This window comes from Chenopodium quinoa, unplaced genomic scaffold (genome assembly GCF_001683475.1).
Source record: "Chenopodium quinoa cultivar QQ74 unplaced genomic scaffold, ASM168347v1, whole genome shotgun sequence".
In the NCBI taxonomy this organism is placed as follows: domain Eukaryota; kingdom Viridiplantae; phylum Streptophyta; class Magnoliopsida; order Caryophyllales; family Amaranthaceae; genus Chenopodium; species Chenopodium quinoa.
In genome coordinates this window covers 807,971-823,651 of record NW_018745569.1, presented here as the reverse complement: position 1 = coordinate 823,651, position 15,681 = coordinate 807,971, and the positions used below count along the sequence as shown (strand labels likewise).

The 15,681-nt window shown below is 30.9% G+C and overlaps 1 protein-coding gene and 1 pseudogene across 3 annotated transcripts; both read left to right on the top strand.

Annotated features, from left to right (window-relative positions):
* Positions 1 to 4,442: 4,442 nt before the first annotated feature.
* Positions 4,443 to 10,612, top strand: LOC110716387 (ribosome-inactivating protein PD-L3/PD-L4-like). 3 transcript variants are annotated; one of them, XM_021895003.1, is made up of 3 exons: positions 4,466 to 4,550; positions 8,834 to 8,954; positions 9,501 to 10,612. In XM_021895003.1, the coding sequence occupies exon 3, from the start codon at positions 9,517 to 9,519 to the stop codon at positions 10,450 to 10,452; it is 936 nt and encodes a 311-aa protein (XP_021750695.1). In that variant the 5' UTR covers positions 4,466 to 4,550; positions 8,834 to 8,954; positions 9,501 to 9,516; the 3' UTR covers positions 10,453 to 10,612. The 3 variants fall into 3 exon arrangements, with proteins under 3 accessions (XP_021750694.1, XP_021750695.1, XP_021750696.1); XM_021895004.1 differs by having other exon boundaries at positions 4,499 to 4,550; positions 8,839 to 8,954; XM_021895002.1 differs by lacking the exon at positions 8,834 to 8,954 and having other exon boundaries at positions 4,443 to 4,550.
* Positions 10,487 to 15,130, top strand: LOC110716359 (annotated as a pseudogene).
* Positions 15,131 to 15,681: the final 551 nt, after the last annotated feature.

Here is a 15,681-nt window from a genome sequence, read left to right as displayed (position 1 = left end):
TATACTATGTACCTATAAAAATAATTGACAATATACCTTTTGTGTACATACTCTCTGGGGAATTGGCACATATATGATGACAAAGTTAAGAATTTCAGATGCGAATTCTAAGTCGTTTGGATGATCGACCTACCTTGTAATGTATGGTCTGGTTATACCTAAATTAGATGTGTCAAAACTGACCCATTCGATTCAATCTAAAATCGGTTTGAACAAAACTCAATTTAGATTTCAACTTGTATGGAATTAATAATTTAGCATGACTCGAATTTAAAAAAGACTGATGTGACCCAACCTTATCGAAGCCGACCCATATATTTGAATTAACACCTCTAGCTAATACACCGCAATTTCCAAACAGGTTTATACTAGTAAAGTGAATAGACCGAAGGAAAACAGGGCTCGTTGTTTTCACCTTAATTAGTTAGTTGATTTGTAATTCGCTGATTTATGCAAACCTTCTTTGAATAAATTAAGTTGCCCTCTTCATTGGATCCCCCTTGCCAACTCCTCAAATATTGTTGTGTGAGTATGTAAATTTTTTTTGTAGTTATCAATATATCAACATAATACTATGTAATATAAACTTAATAATGTACCGAATAAGGTTGATTGGTTTAATTATTACAATTAAGTTGTCTATCAATTAGATCTACAAATTGAATAGTAGACTTTTTTTTGTTTTAATACTGATAGGGACGAATATAAGTATAATTTTTTAAACATAATCCACATGTTAATGTTTGGAACAAATTATTATTAACTCATGGTCCAAAGTCCATTTAATTATATACTTTGTACTTGTAAAAAAAGAAAAAAAAAAAGTGAATATCGGAGAATTCGAAAATTCGTACTGATAGCATAGCTAGGTCTGTACAAAACTATCCGAGAATTCAAAAATTCGATCAGCAACCGATCCAAATTTTCATTTCGCATCGGATATCCAATCCGAAAAAGTGAATATCGGATACAGATTTGGATATTGATTTTCAAAATTTTGGATATCCGATATCCGAAATATAAAGGCTGAAATAGTGAAATATATATAATTTTTTTGAATTGTTCATATAAAAATGACCCTGTATTATTAACTTATTATAACATTGTTAATATATTTTATGATAATTTTTTTTGCAAAAAGACTACTATTTTATTAAAATGTATTGTACAACTTAACAACAAGAAGTTGTAAAATTAGTGAAGTTTAGAAAGTAATCATGCATAATCAATTTTACTTAATATTAGAATTAGATTATGGATATCCGAATTCGAATATCCGAAATTTTCGGATCGGATTTGGATATCAGTTTCTGATATCCGATTATTCGGATATCTGATCCAAAATCACATTTCGGATCGGATATCCGATCCGTGAACAGGTCTAGGCATAGCCACTCTTATTTATTGCTTAGACTTTTTTTTTCAAATACATACACCTCTTTGACCATTAGTTTTTGTATTAATAATTAATAATAATAAAAAAAAGGCAAAAGCTAACGAACACTCCCGAGACGTTGGATAAGCTAACAAAATATAGAAATACGGAGTATAAAATTAAAATGACACCGATCGAATTATGATTTTTGCATGCATTTTAAAATTAATACTACATTAGAAAATATTTAAATGTTTATTAAACGTCCTGAGGCGTTCGTTAGCAATATCTTAAAAAAAATTATAAATCTATAATTTGAAAATATGTAGTAGAAGCAATCTAACAATAATGTTTAACAGTACATCTGTACATGTAAATATATACATTTAATTTTACAGTGTCAATCTTTTACAGTAGATTTTAATTAAAGACTAATCATCTTAAATGCGAACAAGTCTACACGTTAAACAAAGAAGGATATTCCATGAAATTCAGAGCATCAAAGACGGCTTGGGTATATTTATTTATTTCTCACTTCCTAAGGAATAATGGGTACGTATGGGCTAGTCTTACATTTTAGGTGGAAAATGACGAATAATAATAATACTTGTCGAAGCTAATATATTATCTAGTTGCAATTTCAATTTAATACGTGTGAGACACTCTTAACTTTTATAAATATTCAAAGCTATGGTTGAAAATTGGCACATATATGATTAGTTAAGAATTTCAGATACCAAATCCTAAGTTATTTGGATGATCGACCTACCTTGTAATATATGGCCTGGTTATACCTAAGTTAGATGTGTTAAAACTGATCCATTCGATTCAAACTGAAATCGGTTTGAATAAAACTCAATTTGGATTTCAACTTGTATGGAATTAATAATTTAGCATGACTCGAATTTAAAAAAGACTTATGTGACCCAACACTTCTATCTAATACATCTCAATTTCCAAACAGGCTTATACTAGTAAAGTGAACTAGACTAAAGGAAAATAGGGTACGTTGTTTTCGCCTTAAATTAATTAGTTTTTTTTTTTGAAGACAAATTAATTAGTTAGTTGATTTGTAGTTCGCTGATTTATGCAAACCTTCCTTGAATAAATTAAGTTGCCCACTTCATTGGATCCCCCTTGCCAACTCCTCAAATACTGTTGTATGAGTATGTAAATTTTTTTTGTACGTAGTTATCAATTTATCAACGTAATACTATGTAATATAAACTTAATAATGTACCGAATAAGGTTGATTGGTTTAATTATTACAATTAAGTTGTCTATCAATTAGATCTACAAATTGCATAGTAGACTTTTATTTTTTAATACTGATAGGGACAATATAAGTATATTTTTTTAAACATAATCCACATGTTAATGTTTGGAACAAATTATTATTAACTCGTGGTCCAAAGTCCATTTAATTATATACTTCGTAGTTGTCAAAAAAAAAAAAAAAATTATATACTTTGTATATGTGTACTATATTAATTAAAATAATTGATCAAAATAACATGGAGTAATAATTGAACCAAACATATCAAAAAAAGGCCCTACGTACTTAAAATATTTTATTACACAACCAAGTAGAGTGTTGGATATAACAATAGTAAGAAAATCAACACTTGAATCTACCGTTCACATGCATATATATTGATAAGGTTCGTAACAAATGTTCTTGTAGTTATCTACAAGCTAAGAGTGTAGTAGACCATAGATATATATATAAATTTTACATATATATAAAAATGGAAATACATACATTTATTTTAAAACGCGTCTTAAATACTGTAAAAAGCTTGAATGAGGCAAAAAGATAGGATGAAGTATTTCTCACCAATAATGAGTGACATAATTGTTAAGATTAATGTTTTTTATAACCTTATAAAGAACATGTTGATTCTAACAATAAATTATGTACATGTTGATAGGATAATCAAAAGTAATTGGGGATTGATTGATTAGAAATGTAATGATTGTACATATGAGTCTAGGTCGTACACATCACCAAACAATAGTGTAAAAATTGTAAATTTTGATTTTTTTTTTCCATTAATCTTGATTTCATTGATCAGGTTTAAGCTCGAAATAACCCAATTTATAAATTCTTTATGTGAAATACTCGAATGCTCAAATTAAAGGTTGACTTGACTATGACCCAATTTGAACTTATTGTATTGGAACAAAACTATTTGATCACTAAGCTATAAGAAATTTAACCTGTCTCGAATTGACTAGATCCTAACTTGACTGAAATTGCGGCCCTCAAAATTTAGGTTGGGAAGGGTCAATTGCAATTTAGCCTAAAGTCCGACCCGACCCAAACTTGATATGAAGTTTCAACATGAAACCTAATTACCTAGCCCATTATCTAGTGACCTAATTAAGCATGCATGCACACCTAGCTAAACTAGAATTGACCAGATAGATCCCATCTGTACCAACCCGAAGACATAGTTGACCCAAAATGATAACCCAATCCAAACCCGATATCCAAGTCTATGCATGTTTGACTATAATATAGAACCTTTTTTTTTTTTTTTACACACCACAATAATACATATATGTACTCGTATCCAAGGTGTCCATGGCAAGAACCTTTTTTATTTATTGAGTCTGGCCTTTAAAATTTAACATAAATTTTAAAACTAAAAATTAGTTTTATCTGATCCATTAGAAACCATGTCCTGATTTGACTCTGATCCATCTAATTTATGTAGGATCCTAGGCACGATAGCTATTTATTTTATGTAAGTGTGTTTTCTCATTTTAGACGAGCATATGCTTGTGCTAACTTTTCATCAAAAAAATAATAATACATACTTATATCAAATACGTATTATTAAAATTGTTTTAGCATCCTGTTTCATCACATGCAACGAACTAATAGCCGGACGCCGGACCCTTGAATAAAATGAACATTATCCTTGCATTATTTTTATGTAACGTTGTTAACACTTCCTTGTACACGTGATCCTCATGTTAACACTTCCTCGTCAACGTGATCCTCGTGTTTAATCATTAACTTTGATAATTAAGCTCCTTACCATTCAAGTCGTCGATCTGTTTGCCTATTTAAGAAGATTATGCTACACATTAAACCTTGCCTTTCACTAAATTATCATACACATTAGTTATCAATCATTTTCTACATTATCAACGCCTCAACATTTACGTAAGTTTCTCCATCCCAAATTCCCAATTATATGTGTTCGTTGTTTTCTGTAGTACGTTCAGTTCAGAGCTAACTTTAATCATTAATTAATAATATAATAATGTGTTGTTGTATCAGTGTATATATAGTTTTAACTATACCTTATGCAATAATCTCTTTGCTTGATCTGATAAATGATGGTGAAATCATTTTAATGACCATCTACTCATTAAAAAAACAAATAATGTACTCCTACTTGTATTTCATATTGAAGGTTATTAATTTTTTTTGAACGGGGAATCAAAAGTGGCCTGAATAGGCAATTTTAACTAAAAAATTATTACAGCCTTTAAAATTTAACATAAATTTTAAAGCTTAAAATAAATTTTATCTGATCTATTAGATGTTACTCGTATTTAAATTTTATGGTTTAAAAATAATTTTCATTGATTACAATTTAAATTTGTCACAATTCTCATCACTTATGTCAATATATTATAGCTGATTTATTTACGTACACAGCTTATACATAAATTTTAGTAATCTAAATCGATTTAAAGATAAAGACCTAAATCATTATAGTGCAGCTTTTTACTAATTGATTGGATTAATTTTTAAAGCTGAGAAGAAAGGATTTGTATTTGAAACTCTTACAAAAAAATACAACATTAAACCCTTAATTATCGTGAACTTAAAACAAAACACACACAACAACATCAACAAAAAAAAGTAACTAAATAAATTTGAAAATCCCTACATGCAGACAAAGTTTTTGGCTGATTAGAACTTATTTATGAGAATTAAATTTAAGTTTGGCTAACAAATGTTTTTTATATTCATAAAAACATAGTATTGGATATTAGAATTGACTTTAACCAAATAACCAAAAAATTTTAAGTATTACTTCGTATTATTTATTTTTTTTGAGTTGAAAACAAGTTATAAAGCTTTAGTGAAAACTTTTAATACCTTTTCTAAGATGACCCGATCTTTTTCGTTTAAAACTCAATATGAATCATCATGTTTTTATTTTTCAATTATATATTATCGTCACAAATTATTAGTATACTAAATACATGTTATTATAAAATTCTATTTTTCGTAAGTTATAATACAATCAAAGTAACATGGTAGCTAGAATTGAATTACGTAGTACTTAATTTAATTAATTAAGTGTATATACATATAATATAGTCCATAATTATTATAAGTATACAAGTAATCTAAGTTAACGACCGCTAAATTTTCAAAGGCCATCAATTGAAACCCTATTATAAAATAAACCACCACCACCACTAACACCCACTCCCCACCCCTACAACCCACCACTGAAACCCACATCTATCCCCTCGCCACCTGCGACACCAATCGCCCACCCATGCCACCCGCCACACTAAAATCCAAAAAAAAAAAAAAAAAAAAAAAAAAAAAAAAAAAAAAAAAAAACTCAAAACTCAAATCCAACTTTTTCACGTTTCACTGAACGAATTAAAAATAGATTGAAGCCAAGAAAGCCCACCTTACTGCACCCACATTGGTGGGGTTACTTACCTCTTTCTCTCTCCTGCTTTTTCCTTTTCACATTATCTCTACAGCATATTCTACTATCTTGAATTACTATTGTAATTCAACCCTTGATAAATTATATGGATATTTCACCAAATATCACTGAGTAATTTCGAAATTTCACCAAACGCCGTCGAACTTTTCAGAATTCACTAATACCACTGAGTTTTAGTATAATATCACCAAATGTCATTTCCGTTAGTTGACCCCACCACTTGTCACGTATCACCTTCTGATTGGTCCCTTTTTAAAAAAAAAATAACAAAAAAAAATAAAAAAAAGGAACTCATAGGTGGCCAGCCACCAGCTCCTCCCTGCCGTCGAGCCCTTTGCCCACCCCAAAACCCTAGCCGCCACCACCCCCTACCGTCGAGGCTAGCACCGGAAGGCGCGCCGGCCGCTGGCGAATCCTCCCCTTCCCTTCCCCTATCCCGTCGCGACCCCCTTACCCGCAAAACCCCACCTCCCTTCCTCCACCACCCACAAAAGTAATTCAAAATGCTGAAAATTGATAACTAGATTATGAAATTGTGATAAACACGAAAGTAATACTCACAATTAAAGTAATGGATAAATAAGAGGAGGATAGAGAACATGGTGTGCGCTTCAATGGAACCCAGATTTCGCTTCAAGGGAGAAAATGGAGTGTGCTTCAATGGGAGGAGCGGCGGTGAGGGGGGCTGTGGAGGCGAGCTGCTTCAATGGAGAGACAAAAATGGAGGAAGTGGTTTAATACATGCGACGGGGGGAGGTTGGTCGCGACGGGGGAAGAGGAGGGGAAAGAGAGGGGGGTTATTGGATTTGACGCGTTTTCTGGTGGTGGGGTTGAGGGGGGTGGCTGTTGTGGTGTTGGTTGGAAGTTATGAAGGAAAGGGAACGTGGTGGGGCTAGGGTGGTGGATGGGGTTTTTTTTTTTATTTTTTTTTAAATATTTTTGGTTTCGTTTTTATTTTTTTTAAAATTTTTGTTTAATTACTTTTTTTTTAAAAGGGACCAAGCAGAAGGTGACACGTGGCAAGTGGTGGGGTCAACTAACGAACAATGACGGTCAACTAACGGAAATGGCATTTGGTGATATTATACTAAAACTCAGTGGCATTTAGTGAATTTTGAAAAGTTCGATGGCATTTGGTGATTTTCGAAATTACTAAGTGGCATTTGGTGAAATAGCCGTAAATTCTATTAATTTCATTATAAAAAAAAGTCATAACTTAATTTTTAATAATATAATTAATTAATAACCTTATATTTTAATTTTTATTTTGATTAACAAATAAATTAGTCTAGTTGAGCATCAGTGGTTTCAAAATTATTAAAATAACTAAATATGTTAAGTTACTGTTACTATTAAAACAACAATGTTGAGACATTAGAAACTTTAAACCAGATGGATACTATTAGGGATTTGATGTACAATTGTTGTTGAAATAATTGGTTTAGAGATTGTTGAGGAAACTAGTTAGAAAATTGTTGGTTTGGATGTATTATTGGCCGATTAGAAATGTTATGATATAACATCCTTTGAACATTTGGATTAGAAAGTGTATTTGGGTCAAAATGATAATTAGCTTGAAAACTTAAAGACTGTTGGAAATTTGGATTATTTGTGGAGCAGAAATTATTTTCTTGATTAGGATTACTAGGATCCATAAGTATCACAAATATTTTGTTTTTTGGGTTTGGATGATATGAAAATTGTAGGTTGTGGGTTAATAGAGAGAGACCAAAAAAATTTAAGTGAAAAAGTATGTCAGATCAATATTGGACTCAATTTATAGGTAAAATTGTGATAATTTCAACGATAATTTTTTTTTTAAATAAAGCAGAATTTTTTTTATCATCGTTGAAATGTATTTGGTGTAAAATTAAAATTCATAAATATGAAATGGTGAATGGTGCTCAAAAATAAAATAATGCATGGTAGAGTTTTTCCACGTGGCCCATTATGTACGGACATTTAAATATTTGTGGTCACACGGCCACTTTATAATAAGAGTCCTTCTTTCTAATGCATATCAGTATTGTAGGTAAAAGTCTTTTTTTTTACTTCGTGATTTCTCTTCATATAAGTGACGCCGTTTGAGTCATAAGATAAGGCAAAAAAAAAAAAAAAAAAAAAAAAAAAAAAAAAAAAAAACACCAGCTTTGTGGTACATGGACTGAGGAGATAGCCTACGGAAGAAAGAGGAGCCTTAGCTCAAATGGTAGGAGAGAGAGGTGTGATTTTAAAACAAAATATACGTTGAATCTGATGATTTACTGAGCAAAATAATTTTTTACACTTAATTTACATGTGATGTGATTAATCAACACGTTTATCCGACATAATCCTGCCTAGCACGTGCGCTGCCATGTACATGTATTTTTTTTTTTTTAATAATAGACCGTATTCCCCTAGTCCCCTGCTACATAATACAAAGTTTCTATAGTCATAAAATTGAAGTCAAATATTACATGTTACAATTATCAAAGACAGCATATTTCAAAAAAAAAAAAATACAAGTATATCAATAAAATTATAGGAGTACTTGGTATTTATTTGATTTTTTTTTTTGGGTCTAAAACGTTCTCGCACGCATCTACTTTCCTCGTGATTTCTATTTAAAGAAGAAGATAAGTTGAAGTGTTGAACGTTGCAGCTCATTGTTTTTTCAATACGACGTTCTCTAAGTCATCAAAGTATAAACTGATCAAGCAACCCTTTTTTTTTTTTTTTTTTTTTTTTTTTTTTTTTTAAGGAAAGGGTTTGAAAACTAATTAAATCAAAGATGCCTCAAAGGAGCTAAGTTAGAGTTATTACAGACCAGGGGAGTTAGGATATCATCAAGCAACTTTCATTTAATTTCACAGTTTTTATTGGTATGTCATCCTCGATTTTGATATATTAAGCTTAAGCCACGTTACTTTTTTTTTTTTTATTATTATTATTATTATTATTATTGATTTTACCATTTTTTTTTTCTATTGTTGATGTTTATTACTTCTAATTTGTATTATTACACTAACTTTTATACTAGTATGTGACTTATTATACTGTATGACAAGTTGATAACCATCGTAGGGTTATTGTGCTAGGATTATTATAGGGGTTTATTATGTCAGTGTTATAGGGGTTACTTTGTTATTTAAGGATTTAATGATCAATAATAAGAATAATAAAGGGTTATTATATCAATGTTATAAGGGATTACATGTATATTTTGCAGGCGGTCACTCAACGTGTTCAACCGCATAAAAAACGCACTGTATTTTTATTGGATTTATTGTGAACTATTTTGTGCAATCAATGTAGTAATTATATTATTTTTGTTTAAATTTTCTTGCACTCTTATATTATTAATTTTAAATATTGCTATATATATTACCATAACTTATAACCAAATCTTTTTTGTTGTAAACTTAAAGTCCTTTAACAGGTAAAATGAATGGAATACAAACAATAATGAGAGCTTTTGTTGTGGTAGCTATATCAACATGGTTAGTCATCCTTAAACCAACATTTGCGGCGTCAGATCTAAGTTTCGATGCAACAAATCCGGCGGCGACAACGTATTCGAAGCTATTGAGCGACTTGCGTAACTTGGTGAAGGACCCAAAACTCAAATACGGCGGCACCAACGTACCAGTAATGGCTGCTACTTTCAAAAAGAAGTACATTTTGGTTGATCTTAAGGGATCAGAGGGAGGAACCATCACAATAGCTTTGAATTTAAATAATGATATATATGTGGTTGGATATCTTGACAAACTTAATGGAAACTTTAGGTCACATATTTTTAAAGATGCTCCTTCGGACGCAAAAACCGATCTCTTTCCAGAGGCAACGGGTAAAAATCGTCTAACAATTAACTACAAAAGTTCATATGCTGATATAGAGAGTAATGCTGGCGTATCGAGTCGGGCTAGAGTGGGATTGGGAGTTAAACCGCTGAACAAGTTCATCAACGATGTCTACGGAAAGGCGCTTGTTGTCAAGAATGAAGCTCAGTTTATGCTTGTTGTTATTCAAATGGTTTCAGAAGCAACACGTTTCAAATATATCGAATCCATGATTTTGGAGAAATTTGCGGATTCTTATAACCCCGATCCAAAAGCAATGCGATTGGAGATTCGTTGGAGTAAGATTAGTAAAGGTATTAAGGATTCTAAGAAGGGAGTAATCTCACCGGAGCTCGATTTAAAGGATGTGAATGATAAGGATTGGAAAGTGACTAAAGTCGAAGACATAGTTAATGATATGGCACTCCTTAAAAATTTTGGAAGTAGCAGCCAAGTATCTGTATTTACTAAGTTGAAGCTGTTTATGACCAAGTTTTTAATAACCAATATTGGTGAAGATCAAGCTGCTGACTTGTGAAGTTCTATTTAAGACGTGCATAAATCATGTAATAATGTTAAGTAACAGAATGTTTGGTAAGCCGTCATATCGACGTGTGTAATGTATGAAATTTGCTTATGTTTAATTTCCATTTCCCAAATGAAATAAAGCACAATTTATGTTTGATTTGTTATTATTAATATTATTTGGTATTGTGGTTTCACATATTTGAAAAGGTATTCAGCGTTCAAAGAGACTCCTTGCTTTTCATCACATTGATTAAGCAAAGTTGCATGTACATGGTGTAGTGTGCCTAGTCACCCACAATGTCTCTTCTTAGACATTTTTACACTTTGTAAAGGATAGATAGCTCTTGTTCTATAAATATTTCTACCATGCTTGTAGAGTTAAACTTAATTGGTTTTACGATTTTATATAAAAAAAAATAATAAAATTAATTCAAAGACCATATGGGTTGAGCTCATGGACTAAAGCGTGACGTTTAGCAAATATGTTGGGCTACGGCTCCCTTCTTTTGTGGAGAAACCCAATTATGTTTAGGGCGACCTGTTTAGTTTTTGGCCCAAGTGTTTGTTGACTTTGAAGTGCCTTTAACGTGAAAAAGGAGTGGCCAACAAAAGTCTTTTGGTAATTGGTACTCCCTCTGTTTTTTTTTTTAAGCTAGAATTGGATTTGCATATTTGCCGAGACACAATTTTAACAACAATATCTTTAATTATACATTAGTAAAAATTATGAAAACATTAATTTATAAAAGTAGACATTATGACAAATCCAACAACATATTATATGATCATATTTATATATTATATATTGGTAAGAAAATTAAGCAATGATGACATATGAATAGTGGAAAATCCCAACTCTAACTTATAAAAAAAAAAAAAACGGAGGGAGTATCATTTACTTGCAGCCAGCAATGAGTAAATAGGGGGAAGGAATTAGCTGCAAGGAAGAGAGGAAACACAGACAATACTTTCAAGTGTGCAGCCATATATTTCATGTTTTTCTTGGAGCAGCCACAGAAATCATGACCTCCAATCCGATTCGATCTAACTATCTGTGGTTTGATTATGCTCAAATTTGTTGATGTTTTTGAGTATTAGGGTTCATAGAGTGGAAGGATGAGGAAGAAATTTGGATTGACTTGGTGAAAAAGGGAAAAAATCGTTCTTAATTAAAAGGTCACGTGATTCTTTTAGCTGGAAAACAAAGTCAATATCAGAATCCGGTCAAAAAATTATCTTCACTACCCAAGTGGGATAAAAGGACATTTTTTGTCACTTTAATTTTATATTAAATAAATGGACCTTTAACACATATTGGATCACTTAAAAGGACCTTTACCATCAATATGAGTGTTCGTCCCTATTGGGCCAACATTTGCAGCATCAGATCTAAGTTTCGACGCAACAAGTCTCACGATGTCTATATAATCAAAACTATTGAGCCATTTGCGAGACAAGGTGAAGGATCTCAAAATCAAATACTCAGCACCAATGTACTAGTAACGGCAGCAACATTCAATTACCTTTTGGTTGATCTTAAGGGATCAGAGGGAGGAATAACAATCACAATAGCTTTGAATTTATGAAAATGACTAGGGATTTCAATGTGCGCGATGAGCACGGTATGACTAGTCCTTTGAGAAGAATATCAGTGTCTTTTATGCCTTATGTATGTTTGCATGATATTTTACTATAACTATTTGCACAGAGACAATAAATGTGTTGGATGTTGTATAGTTGTGCAATATTTGAAACTTTAGTAGAACTATATTTAGCGAAGGAACGGTAAAAAAATATCGAGTTCTAGAAATATAAATGTCTAATAAATTTTAAGTACATTAGGACAAATTAAATAAATTAAACAAGACATCTTACAATAATATAATTCTTGTACTCCATATATTTTAAATTAATTTAGAGTTAAAAAAAAATTAATTTAGAGTCTCTTTAATACTTTATACTTCGTATTAAATATTGTCTGAATTACAAATAGGAAAAACAAAAAGACATGGGAAGAGTAAAAGATGGCTTAAATATTGAAACAAACACAATTTTTTATTTATAAATAATTAATCAATCAATTTAGGGGATTCATGAGATAATTTTAATGCTTTTGAAATTAAATGGGGGCAAATATGTAAAAGAATATTTTTAGGGATATAAATGTCCATGTAATTATAAAAAATTAATCAATCAATTTAGGGGATTCAAGAGAATTTTAATGCTTTTGAAATTATAAATGGGGGCAAATATGTAAAAGAATATTTTTAGGGATATAAATGTCCATACACTATTAATAAGAATATTATTAAACTTTTTAAGGTAGGGATATATATGTGATTGGCTATCTTGACAAAGTTAATGAAAACTTTAGGTCACATATTTTTAAGGATGCTCCTTTAGATGCAAAAAATGATCTCTGTCCAGAGGCAAAAGGTGCTACAAACCGCGTAAGAATTAACTACGAAAGTTCATAAGGTGATAGTGAGATAATTTGCTGGCATGCAATGGATCCGAAGTCTACGGAAAGGTGCTTGTTGTTAAGGTCAAAGCTCACTAATGATTGTTGTTATTCAAATGGTTTAAGAGGCAACACGATTCAAATATATCGAATCCATGATATTGGGAAATTTTGAGAATTCTTATAACCCCGATCCAAAAGCAACGCAATTGGAAATTCGTTGGAGTAAAATTGGTGAAGGTATCAAGGATTCTAAAAAGGGAGAGATCTCACCGGAGCTTGACTTGAAGCATGTGAACAATACGGATTGGAAAATGTCTACAGTCCAAGACGTAGTTAAAGACATGTCACTCCTAAAAAATTTGGAAATAGCCAACAAGTATATGTGTTTACTAAGCTTAAGCCATCATGAACAAGTTTTTTATAACTTAACCAACTTCTGGTTAATTTTAGGGTTGAGATCCAATGAAAAATTTCTTATAATAGGGATAAAATGTGCATTTATTTTGAATTTAATGTGCATATATTTTTTACTACATCGCATTTTTTGTGTGGCCGGGATTACTTATTCAGAAATTACTCAGTCGGTTAGAGGTTACTTATTCAAGGCTTACTTATTTAGGGGTCACTCGGTCAGTCAAGGGTTACTTATTCAGGGGTTACTCGGTCAGGGATTACTAAGTCAGGGGTTATTCTGTCGATTAAGGGTTACTCGGTCAGATGGGGGTTAATTCGTCAGGGTTATTTAGTCGGTTAGGATTACTTATTCAGTCAAGGGTTACTTAATCGATAAGGGGTTACCTCTAAATAAGTAACCCTGCCCACACAGTGTGGCCAGACACATATGAAAATTTGTGTATCTACTAGTGGGTGTTTGGTATAAACACCATAAATAGAATGGAAATGTTTTGAATAAATAGGGGGAATGTAATGATAAACGTTACCTTTATTATATGTTTGGTATCCTAATGGAATGGAAACAATATGAGTAGATTGTAATCGAGTAAGGTAATATATTTTGTTTCCAATAGTTTGTCAAGGGTATAGCAACAAATTAGGGGATTTTGTTACCCTCCAAAATCAGTATTTGTTATTTTTACTCATATCAAACAACTAGAAATGGAATCACTTAATTGAATTTGTTTCCTTCACCTATAATTACTATACCAAACGCCCCCTAAATAATAATGTGCACCTGATTCTTTTTTTTTTTATATAGTTATATCAACCTTACTAAAACTGTTAAAACCGCCGATAATTATAGTACCGACGACTTATAGTTATGTTTTATGGGCTCTTTTTATTTACAAATAAAACAATACAGAGTATTTAATTACAAACACTACTTTGATTAGATTTTGTGGTTTATACTTTATAATTATGTTTGTGAGATCTTGTTATATATATATGATCATGTGACAACACATCCCTTATGTGAGAATCCCAACTTATGTGAGAATAAATCTAGACTTTTAAATTTTTTAAATCTAGATTGTGATTATTTCCTAAAAAATTAAAACCAAAAGTATATTTTAAACCAACTCCCTTATTTCTCTCTTTCACCTTCATATTTCTTTCTTTCTCTCTCCTCACCTTTTCTTTCTCTCTCCTCTCACCTATTGTTCAGTGTACATCATCAACTTCACGCCATTAATTTCAAATAAATTTAGCTCAACTTCTAATCAACTATGGCGTCTTTGTACTGTGCTCATATCACAATCGTCTTCGCCATTAAAAACAAGGATATTAAGCTCAAATTCAGGTCGGTATATAATTGCGTCTTCGAGCTCCAATCGGCGACGATTATGTTCGCCATTAACAACATCGTCATTAATTAACATCATTGTTATTAACTTTGCAACAACAATAACAAAGAAATCAAGCTTAAAATTCAGACCAATTATGTCATTTTCAAACTCCACTCAAAGACAATTATGGTCACGCGTTCCGATGAAATTGAAAGATTTCGGCAATCAAAATTGAGTTTGTATTATGTATGATAGTATGGAGCAATTTTCTGAGATTCTAACATAAGTTTTTTCATTTTCAATTATGCATTTTTATTGTATGTGTTTTTGCTCATTTTAATTTATTTTGCTCATTTTAATTTTAGTTTGTTCATTTGTGAAGGATGTGAGCAGAACAACATGTACTAAATTAACCTAGTGAACTATCTACCCAAAGATAGGCAGAAAATGAAGTGCATGATATAAACTAGTATACGGTTGGTCTTTTATGGTCCAACAATTATTTACATTTTCAGATATAGTAAGTAAGTTCAAGGTTTCATATTAGTTTGAATGTTTTAAAATTGTTGCTCATTTGATAAATGAATAAAGAATAGTTACTCATTTGATAAATGAGCAAACAAAACAAAGAAATATTGTTTGCTCATTTAATAAATGAACAAAGAATTATTCCTTATATATATATATATATATATATATATATATATATATATATATATATATATATATATATATATATATATATATATATATTGAAATTGTACAAGAAACTAATTGCATGTACGTCGTAACAATTACAAATTTAATGGATGACAACGTGACCTTGAGATAATGAGATTCTAAGCTTTTTAAACTAAATATAAGTTGAATATGATGGTTTACTTAGCAAAGTCATTTTTTACACTTAATTTATGATTAATCAAACACGGTACGTTTATCCATCCTGCCTAGCAAGTGCCATGAATTTTCTTGTAATATAGTACTCCTTAGGAACAAAATATCTATAATTATAAAATTCAAGTCAAATATT

Excerpts from the sequence above, each read along its gene's own strand:
- LOC110716387 (XM_021895002.1), top strand. The coding sequence starts at position 9,517 with ATGAATGGAATACAAACAATAATGAGAGCTTTTGTTGTGGTAGCTATA.